Genomic DNA, 11,351 nt, shown 5'->3' on the forward strand with positions numbered 1-11,351 from the left:
AGAACACAGCCACTGCAGACCCTCAGTCCTCTCGGGACATGGAGCCCAGTCGCCTGTGGGAATTTGAATTTGGGGCAGTTGTCCAGCACCAACCAATTATATCTCGTGCTTGGGCAACAGCACACAGAATCCAAAAAAGCAAATCACTTGGCTTTAGGTCGCATGCATTTTATAATTCCATTTGAACACAGTCATAAAACATTCCATTTTATTCAACAAGGGGGTTTCTATGAGGCACTAAGCAAGTACTAAGAAGAGAGCAAGAGTGAAATAAAACATGGTTCCTGTCACCAAGTCATTGAAAATCTAGTGAGAAAACAGAAAGACATACAACCAACCGGAAGGCAGGACCAAAGGGCAACCTGCTCCCATAAAGGCGCACCAAGAAATGAACCATGTCTGGAGGACCAGAGATTTCACCGAAGAGGTGGCATTTCTCAGAGCTGAAGAATCTGTACGATTACCTAACTTTCCCCTTTTCCACTTCCTTGAATCCTTTTCTCTACATTATGTACAACAGATCAACATTATGTACAACAGGTCATTATGTACAACAGGTCAACCTGACAGGGCCTGCCCTTTCTCCTGTTCCTGCATTCATATAACTAAAGACAGTACCACCTCTTTTGTATAAGAGACCAATTGGTGCCAGGTATATTTTGCATTAATAAATGTACTACCACAAATATGTCTTTGATTAAAGTTTTATGTATTCAAGAGTTGTTCTATCATACCTATAAACCACTGAAACAGCTCAAAAATATCATAAATTAGCTTACAAACTACATCTTTCCAACTGTTCTACACAGATTCCACTTACGAGTTCAGATTTCTGTTTCAGAAAATAAGGTCACTAAGAACAATCATGAAAAAAGCCAGTTTAGGATTTTAAGTCTATCACGGAAAGCACTCAATAATCTAAGCACAAACATCTCTTATTCTGTCTGTGTGCATTTTTGGTTTTGTTTTTTGTTGTTTTTTTTTTTCACCTAACACTGGTCCAGATCCAGATGGGTACAGAGCTGCTGCTGTGTTGGAGACAGAAAGATGTCTAAGAACTTAAACCTAGAAAATTAGGTGGGTTTTTTCCTGCCAGAGCTAGGTATACTTTTCAATATTAATTATAATACCATAAATACTTCTTTGATCCAAGTTTACTTTTTCAAGAGTTGTTCCATCATACTCATAAGCCATAAAACTCATAAACCACATAAAACACACTGGACAGACCTCCCAGGCTTGCAACGTGCATTGTCACAAAGAGCACAGGTCTGATGCTCACAAAGAACTGTGTCTAATCGGGGCTCCACACTCCCCAGCCCATCGGCTTCGGCTATCACTGCATGTCTCCACGCTTCCATTTCCTCCTGAGTACAGTTTCCCTACCTCACAGAGTTGTAGTGAAGATGAACAACAATCTCAGTAAATCCCCCAGTCCACTGACTGGCACAGAGAGGCCATCAGTAAATGATAGTTTGGGTATCAGGGTTACTAGTACGAACCTAACTCTTGAAGCCTGTGTGGGGCACAGGTATGTTGAGCCACTTTGGGGGACCCAGAAAGCAAAAAGTAGAAGATGCAAAGCTTCTTTTCTACCACACTTAAGAACAATCAGAACACATGATTTCAAAAATTATGACAACTCTGAAAACAAGTCTTAGTAGTGGTTGAAAAATACACATATATATATGTTCATGCTCTGGAGTCTACTCCAGAAATTCTGCTTTAGCATTTACTAGCTGTAAGACTTTGAGCAGGCTGCTTAGAGATGTCCTTTCCTCAACTAAAACAGAGCCAACAACAGTCTGCCAAAGTATTAATACTTCATGGGGATCTCGTGGAGGTTAAATGAAATGAGATAACCCATGGAATGCTCTTAGCACAGCATCCGGCAACAGTAAGTGCTCCAAATGTTAACTACCATACTGTCCACGAAATCCCTGGCGCCCCCACAGAGTGACTGTAAGGGGTCTAAAGTGCTTGCCATACTAACATGTACTTCAGATATATGTGCTATTTTTCAATAGTCTGGAGAGTCCAGTGTGGCTAATAAAATAGTAATTATTTTAAGAGTTCTATTCAAGTAGCCTTTAAAAACATGTTGTAATTACTGAAAAATATTCAAACAATAGAGAAATATATAAAGTAGAAAGTAGGCTCATTCAGCCAACCCTCCCCCCACTGCAGCCCCCAAGTCACCTTTCTGGGGGAAACCACTGGAAGCACTGTAGTGGGCAACTCCAAATCCTTGTCTCCCGGAATATTCATGAGGTTGGGAGGAGGAGGGATTAGTTTTTTCACAAAATGGGATCATATCGCATGTATTATTTGTTTATTCAATAATATCATAAATCTTTCCATGTCAATGTAAAAAATCTTAACTCATTCTTTATAGCCACTGCTTGATGATTCAAATTATGGATAAATAATTTATTAATCTATTATTTTAGGCATTTAGCTTACCTTTTATTTTTTGCTCTTAAAAATAATTCCAGCCCTGGCCATGTGGCTCCATTAACTGCAGCAACACCAAAAGGCTGCGGGCTCCATCCTTGGTCGGGGTGCGTATGGGAGGCAACCAATCGATGTTTCTCTGTCACATCGATGTTCCTCTCCCCACCCCCTCAAATCAACAGATGTATCCTCGGGTGAGGATTTCAATATATACATAGGTACATACATACATACATTCCACAATGAACACTTTGTTTAAAGAGCATTCAACATATGTCCAGGTCTTTCTGTTGGATGGCTTCCTAAAAGTGGATCTGCTGAGTCAAAGGTTTTACACATTTTATATTTTGGTAACTACTGCCAAACTGTCCTCCAAAAAGAACATAAATAAAGCAGAGGACAATGTACTCCTTGTCATTTGCTTAAAACATAAGAACAAAAAGTACACTATTGTATGGAGAAACTATATTTTTCCATATGGAAAGTGGCCCTCATCTTAAAAAAAAAATTGGAACTACAGTTACAATCCATCATCCTTCTCAACGCCAGAGCTGCTGACTACTCATCCAACATTACTCAGACTCTGACCTTTCCTACAATGACCTGGCTCACGTCAAAACCAGTTTTCTAGTCCCCTGCCCCTGCCCGTGTCCCTAGGCCAGCTGGTTTGGTGTGGAGGGTGGTGGGAGAAGAGACTCAGGAGACGGAGTGTTGCTAACACCATCTAGCAGCCTTGCCAAACCCACTGAAACAGAGCTGCTCCATTCAATGTTCCCTTAAAAGCTGCACTTTGCTGTTACAAAGCAGCAATGGATTAAAACCTCCTAATCAATAATCACTGGCCTACAGGTAGTTTACAGGTTTCATTTTACCCCACAATATTATTACAGTGAAGAGCAAGAGCAGATAAAGGTCATGTTGGTAATTAAAGCTATATTATAGAAATATGCACACCCAAGATATGATTAAATAAGAAAATATTACTCAGTTGAGTATCATCATTAAACTTGCATTAATTTATAAATATTTAAATGTACCATATGATGATCATAAATAATCTGTTTTTGACAGTTTCTAAAGTAATGCAGCCCATAAACCCTTTGAAAAATTACTGCAGAAGGGAAACAATCGAGAAAGTATACAAGCCAGACTCACATTCAAATGCTGTGGTTGTTGCTTCAGGCAGAACCTGGCCTATCACATCCTAAACAAAGAAAGAATAAAGAAACACAATTAGCCATCTTCTTTATTGCCAACATGTGGCAAATCCTAGAGGAAATATGAGAACCTGGAAAAGATTTTTGACATGATGTGGGCATAAACTATCAAAACATTAGCTCACAATCACACTTAGCCTATCGATGTAAATCCAGGGCTTAAATCTCTATTTAGGGAGCAGAGGGAGGAGCTGGGGGTAAGGGGTGGGGGTGGGGAGGGATCTTTACAAGATCTTTTCTAATTTGGTTTCTTCTATAGGAGGCTGTCGACTATACTGCAGTAGAAGGAGTACGGGGGTTTGGGAGTCAGTCTGGCCTGGGTTTGAATCTCAGCTCTGCACTCACTTAGCTGTGTGATTGGGAACAAATTACTTAACCTCTCTGAGCTTTAATTTGATTATCCCCCAATTCGGGTCCAGTAATACTTACAGAAGTAATGTAAAAATTAAATTAAAAATATAATTAACATAAGATAGCCTAACACATTGTAGACAGTCAACAAATGTAATCCCTGATATGTAACTAGCAACATCCATACTTGCATTCACAGTGGGAAAAGCTCAAAACACAAGTTTCCATGATGACATAAACCTATAAAGCTACGTTTAATACAAACAATTTTTATCAACCTTTACTCTTAAGCAACTGAAAAATATATATTTAATGACACTAAAATTAAGGTAGTGTAGCCTACAATAACTTTTTAAAACTATATAATCTAATATCGATGTTTCAATGAACCTATGAAGTTGAAAATACTTGAAAACTAGTCCACAGAGACAGCGTAAAAGAGGCACCAACACCTCTGAGAACTAGTCAGGTCTGGGAAAAGTGACCCTCCATTACGACCACCCAACCCAGACGGCCTGCAAACCACATGGCTCTCCAGTAGCTCTGCCACAACGTCCCTCCTGGGCTGTGCCAGGACGGGCACCAGGCAGCTGGCTGACAAGCTGAGCAGGAACTATTTCTCAGCAGGGAGCCCACAAGCCCTCCAAGGGGCACTTAGCAGAGTGGCGGCTGTGACTTCCTTCTAAAAGCAGTTCTTTAGAAGGTTGTACTGCAGTGTCAATCTGCATAATAGTCTTGCCTCTATGGTGCTTTTTCCCTCCCCAAAATAATCTGTACATAAAATCAATCCAAGGGAACGACCTTCAGCAGCCCTCACTCTTAGGGCCAAAGGAGATGATTTTTCCCTCTGACTTCTCTTAGCAAGTGAAACATCAACTTTTAGAGGAATTATTTGTTTAAAAATTTTATGTTAAAAAAAATTAATTCTTTCTAGCCCTGGCTGGGTATTCGAATGGTTAGCATGTCATCCAGGTTGTGGGTTAGAGTGTCCTCCAAGATTGTGGGTTCAATCCCTGGTCAGGGCACATACAAAAATCTACCAATGAGTGCACAAAGAAGTGGAACAACAAATCAATGTTTCTCTCTCTCTCTAAAAAACAATCAATACATGAAAAAAATTTTTAAGTCTTTCTACGCACTTGTAGGTGGGAAGTATTTATTGACAGGTAAATGGTAACTGTGGAGCGAGTATGCAATAAACCATACAGACCATCAGGGTAAAGCCTGAGAGTGTGACTGGAGCCAGACCATTATAGTCGGACGATGGCTCTGCCACTCACTTGCTGAGTGACAAAGCCTCAGTTTCCTTCTGTGTAAAATAAGATCACAACGGAACCAACCTAGTAGGACTAAATGAGTCAGTATCTGTAAAGTGCTTAGAAGACTGTCCAGTCACTGATGACTGGAACAATGCAAAGCTGACCTCAAAAGGAACCCTTACATTTCAGCACCCGACAACCAGTGGAGGGTGGCCACTCATTCACTTGCTTCAGCCTTCCACAGTATGTGTTGAGGACCTTTTGTAGCCAGTATGGGTGAAAAACAAAAGAACAGAGGACTCTACTCCCAACCCTCTAAGTCTAGGTTACCACTGGTCACCTCTAGGAGCTTGGGGGTGGGGCTCCAGGAGTTGTCACTCAGACGACCAGTCCTGAGACATGAACTCCACATAGTAGCAAACTCATTCAGGACGTGTCTTGTGTATAAACAGCAGGCGCCACTGAACAGCAAATCTCTACTAACCAGGTGAAAACCCTGCTGGGCAGCAATGGCATCCTTCGCCCATCAACACAAACAAGGAGCCACATGTGCTTTACATTTAATGTGGGGAAAAGGAGAAAGAAAAAGCGAACCTGCTTGCGAGAATCATCTTGTTTTGTTAGAGAAACTGAAGGGGGGGAGCGTAATGACCAAACCTAAAAAGTCTGAAAATTAGTATCTACTGGCCATCTCTAAGCAGGGCACTTTAACAATTCTATTTATATTTTCCAGTTTATTTTAAGTGATTTAATTCGAAGCAACCCAGTCTCCTTTTCAACATAATATTTACCTACCCTAAGAGGTTTCAAAGCAAACTTATTTAAATAGCTTTTTTTTCTTTTTCCTTTTTTTAATTAATTTTATTTAGTTATTTTTCAAGTACAGTTTTTTGTCTATTTTTCCCATCCCAGCCTCCCCCACCCCTTGCTCCCCACCTCCCTCCCATTTCCACTTCCCTTAGTTCTCGTCCCTGTGTCCTTCCTATTTATTCCTCCAAATCCCTCCCCATTTTCCCCCTTAACTTCCTTTCCTTCTCCCCTCTGGTCACTATCCCCTTGTTCTCTATTTCAGTGTCTTTGTTTTTTTTTTTTTTTTTCTGCTTGCTTGTTTGTTTTGTTGTTTAGCTTCCTGTTAAAGGTGAGATCATATGGTATTTGTCTTTCAGCACCTGGCCTATTTCACTCAGCATAATGCAAACTTGTTTAAATATCTTGACAGTGATCATTTCTTCATCCTTTCCTTCTCCTTCCTTCCAATAAATCAGTCAAAAATCTGACAGGCCAAAAGTATAAGTAAACATCTACAATGCACCAGGAGCACAAAGTGTTCTGGCGAAAGAAAAACAAGACTTAGGAAGATTACAAAACTACAATCTGGTCACAGAGATAAAGACAAACCTAGAACATTAACAATTCAGAGTACTTGCAGTATAATAACAGTCAAACAAATATATATAAGTAGCAAGCAGTACTTGCCAATTCAGGAGGAAGGCAAACCAGACTCAGTGTAAACGGGAATTTCACACAGACGTGGGCAATCTGAGCTGGGACTAGGGAGGCAGGATTCGAGCAGCAAGCGGGAAGGGGTAACATGCTCTCCTACCACTCCCTGCTTCAGGAGGTTCAGAACTCCCGCAGGGCTCTCCCAGAACGGTGGACTCTGTCTCCAGGGAGGAAGAGAAGCACACAAAACTGGAAAACAGATAACCCAAACATTTCTGCCCTTGAGCACCAGCTAGGTCTACTTCACATTGCAGCCAGTCACCAATTAACTCAAAGGGCACAGGTCCAAAGTGGCCAGATGAGTTGCCCTGACTCTCCCAGTTATTAATGCAGCTGTGACGGAGCCCCCAACTACTGACTCCTGTTCCGAATAATCTGTTACGGCTGACTCAAGGACATTTTTTTTCTGGCTTCTGTGTCTGGTTCTGACAAAATCTAGCTGTGTGACGGCTGCCTTTTCCCGCTCCAGGGTGCTTCCTCATTTGAAAACTGGGGTGAAGTGGGTTTTGTTTAGAGGAAGGGGATGCTTTCAGGATTCATTTGGCTTTAATTTGTAAAGTTCCAAGCCAGAGCTGTTGATGGTGGTATTTTGCCAATTTCTTCAGGCAGAGATGAGATGAACCTAAAGAACAGATCACAGGAGCCCTCCAGCATCTGGGCTTTGAGCTCAAAGAACCTGAAGGAGCAAAAGGAGACGGGGCAGCACCCACTGCCACAAGCCCTTCAGCAGGCCTTCCCGACAGAACCTGCCACGCTGAGCAAGCGTGTGTGGGACACATGGCTCTCTGTGCTCTCGGTGGTGGGACCATTTGTGCAAAGTTCACTTGTAGGCCAGTCAGCCTTGGGTCAAAGTACAGTGGAGAGATGCTTGGGAGGTAGAAGACCCAGACCCTACCCCTTAAGTCCTAACCCAACCACTACTGAGCACTCACTCTGTTCCAGGTTGTTCTAGGTGCCGTCACGGGTATCAAATCCAGCAAGCCTCAGAATTGTGAGGTAGGCGCTATCTTTACACTCCCAGTCCCCTTTCTTTTAAATAACAGATGAAGAAACTGCGACACAGAAAACACTTGCCCAAATAAGTCTGATAGGGCTACTAGCAATTTAGACTCGAAAAGTCTGGCTCCAGAATTTGTTTTTAAACATGGTACCATTCTACTTAGTAACTTCTGGTACTTCAAATAAGTGAAAAAAAATCTCATGTTTCTCTCATCATAGAAACAATCTCACGTGATCCTCACAAGTCTTTGAGACAGGTATCATTATCCGTATTTTACAAGTAAGGAAACTGAGTCTCAGAAAGGTGGAGCTGCTTGCCTTCCAAGGGTGAACAACCCGCAGCCCAGGATGGCTATGAATGTGGTCCAACACAAAACTGTAAATGTACTGAAAACCTTTTGTTTGCTCATCAGTTTTCGTTAGTGTTTGTGTATTTAATGTATGGCCCAAGACAACTCTTCTTCCAGTGTGGGCCAGAGACACCAAAAAGTTGGAAATCCCTTAAACCACAGGTGGCAAACGCAAGGCCCGTGGACTGAATCCGACCCTCCACCTTGTTTTATCCGGCCCGGCACCTTGTTTCTACCTGGCAGCAGTGCTGAGCTCCTTGCCCCTTGTTAAGGAGTCGTTACATTTATCCAGTCCTAAAGTTACATTCAGGCCTTTGAAAGCAACCATGAGGCTGATGTGGCGCCAGGTGAAAATGAGTTTGACACCTCTGCCTTCAACCCATTTTAAAAAAATTCAAAACCTAGTGTGCCACCCACAAAACCATAATTGCATGCATCCTCTTTGAAGCTCCCTCATTAACAAATATTTCAGTGTCCTATGAAATACCAGAAACAGAGGAGAACCAGAGATGGCCATCTCCTCCGCAATCTACCATTGGTGGAGGAGACAGACAAAATTACGAGATAACCTATGTGCTTTGCCAGAACACAGTTGTGGGAACACAGAGGAAGGGCAAGTACCCAAGACTAACATGAAGGAAGTGAAGCTAGGCTATGGACAGGTAGGATTTGGCCAGGTGAAGAGGGGCCAGTGGGCATCTGGGAGAGCTCAAGGTTAACTCTACATGCCTGGAGCTCAAAAATGCTCCAGCTGTGATGAGATACGAAACTGGTGCCGGGCAAGCATAAGCCAATCAAGATGGGCCCAGAGGACCATATTAAGAAGCCTGGACCTTATCATGAGGGAAAACCTATGTGCCTGTGAGTGTGTGGAGAACTCTGTGTGCAAAGAGAATGAAATCTGGTGTCCAAGAGTGGAGGCTGCTGGTTTACCCTAGCCCCTGCATGCCTGGCCCAGACACCTACAAACCGGGTGATCCATAACATCCAGAACTCAAAACAAAGGTACAGGAATCAAAAGTTGATTGGGTAACCTTGGACAGCCAAAAATCACATCACAGACCTTCCTGCAGCGTCAAGAAACTCTACCCAGCCCTGTCTTATCTAGCAGGTAAAGTCCACTACAGATCTGGTTCTTACAATATGCTTCTCGGTATCTCAGCTCTGCCTCTGATACCTCAGTTATTCAATAAAATAGGAACAATAGACTGCCTCAAATGAATGTTAAAAGATGAGAAGGGCACTGCAGTATGTGGAAACAAATATTAAGTAAAAGGGAGGAAATCTGAGCTCTGGTAACTAACTCCCCGACTCACAAGTAATAGAGCTTTGGGAAAGTCATTTTCTCTCACTGCTCCTCAGTAACTATCTGCAAAAAAAAAAAAGATAAGAGGGAACAAGCCACCTCCAAGCAGGTTACACCATGCTCTCACATTCCATGATTTTATTTCAATCACATCCTGAGTATTTATTATGAAAGCAAGGATGCATCACTGATTCAAAAATGCACATTTCCCCCTTTTTAATATCTCTGAAATCAGACTGTTTTTGTACAATGTGTGGCAGGTCACGGTCTAATGAGCAGAATTTATTCTTAGTAGTATATAAGAATATCTTTACACCAACACCACCTTACGTTTGATGAAACATGATAGGGTATGGCTGCCTTGTTTCCCATTCCTGCTGGTCACCAAGTTCAGGGAACTCGATGGAAAGATATGGCTGGAATCTGGCCAGGGACATTCCGAGAACACACTTGGAGAAAAACTCTCTTCTAGACTCTGCTTTTTGTATCCCAGTTGGTTATTTCTGTGCCTACGTCCCAGTCCAGGCTGTGAGCTACTTGAGGGCAGGGGCTCGATCTGATCATATCTACTTCCCCAGGACCCTGCACATTTGCCAGATTTCAGCCCATACAACCAATCAATGCATGTGGCTGAAGCAATAAGACTGACCCCCTAGGAAGCCAGGAGTGGCCAGGCCACTGCCCCTAGCTCAGGCCACCAGAGTAAGATGCTGACTACTCCACAAATCCCTGCGCCCCGCTCACTGGGATTTGGACTCTGAAATTAACACTCACCAGCACATCCCTGAAGAGTAACTGCGGCCCGGAGTTCACTGTCCAGTCCACCGCGCCCCTATTTGGAATCTTGATGCGAATCACCAGCACCTGGTTCTCCATGGCATGGAAGGGGCCAAAGGCCAGCCACAGCATTACAGGTTAAAGGGGCTCACATCGCGGGGTAGGGGGTATCCATGGCCCCTGGTTAGGCGGAGACTCCAAGGGGCGATAAGCGGGAGGGTAAAAGGACAGAGGGTGAGGGGTATCAGAGAGGTGAAGTGATCAAAAAGGGGCCCGCAGGCGCCGACCCAAGCCCAGGCCCAGGCTGTATGGGGTTGTGGGATGTCTCCCTTGTGAGCGGGGACAGGGCTAGAGGCAGGGACCAGTAGTAACTATCGGAGGTCAGAGGTTCTAGAGTCGGGAAAAGAAGGCAAAACGGGACGGTGTAACTCTCCACCTAACTCTCCACCGTCAGTGTGGGTGAGGAATCGGCAGAGAAAAACCCCTGTTTTAGGGAAATACAGAGGCAAGTGTCTACTCCTCCTCAGAGGGCGACAGGGGGGTCCCAATCTGAGGGGGACTCAGTCCAAGGCGGTTAGGAAGAAGCCGCGGGGCCGCCAGACTACGAGAATGCCGAGCGTGGGAGGCCCTCGGCGGCGGGAGGGTCGGGAGAGTCCACTGCCCCAAGCTGAGCCACAGGGCACAGCGCACGCGGGTTCCGCCCCGGCCGCCCCCCGAGGCTGTGCGTCCCACCCACAGCAGCGGAGGGAGGAGAAGGAAAAAGGCGGCAGCGAGAGCACAGTTACTCCGGAACCAAAATGCTCAGTGCCGGAACTAGCGGAGCCTCAAGCGGAACCCGCCTCCCGTGGCGCCATGTTGGAAGAGGGCAGCTTTCTGCCGGCCCCGCCCCCGCATGCGAGGGGGGCGGGGCCTGAGGAGAGAGTACTGGGCACGTGGGCGAGAACGAGCGTGCAAACTGGAACTGCTCCCTTGCGAGACCCCGAAGTCGTCAAGTGGGCCTCCGCGCCATGGAGTGACTGCGTTTTGTTTCCAGACCCTCGTAGGAGACGACGAGATGAAAACATCTAACAAACGAAGGAGGAAACTGAACCAGTGCTGTAGTCCTTGGTAAACCAATGGCTGCTGAAAACTGCGC

General features: G+C 44.3%; 1 protein-coding gene across 5 annotated transcripts in view; it reads right to left on the bottom strand.

Annotated features, from left to right (window-relative positions):
• Positions 1-10,957, bottom strand: part of MAP2K5 (mitogen-activated protein kinase kinase 5) — a 256,131-nt gene extending 245,174 nt beyond the window's left edge. For 3 of the 5 annotated variants that reach the window (XM_053670162.1, XM_037155695.2, XM_037155694.2), the window contains exons 1-2: positions 10,214-10,956; positions 3,610-3,658 (exon numbers count right to left, since the gene is read on the bottom strand). In XM_053670162.1, coding sequence (XP_053526137.1) covers positions 3,610-3,658; positions 10,214-10,348 — 184 coding nt within the window. In that variant the 5' untranslated portion in view covers positions 10,349-10,956. Of the gene's footprint in view, positions 1-3,609; positions 3,659-10,213 lie in introns of all 5 variants that reach the window. The other 2 variants (XM_037155692.2, XM_037155697.2) reach the window with 2 other exon arrangements.
• Between the last annotated feature and the right edge of the window lie 394 nt (positions 10,958-11,351).

Source organism: Artibeus jamaicensis, unplaced genomic scaffold (genome assembly GCF_021234435.1).
Source record: "Artibeus jamaicensis isolate MK-2021 breed Jamaican fruit bat unplaced genomic scaffold, CSHL_Jam_final contig_548, whole genome shotgun sequence".
NCBI lineage: Eukaryota > Metazoa > Chordata > Mammalia > Chiroptera > Phyllostomidae > Artibeus > Artibeus jamaicensis.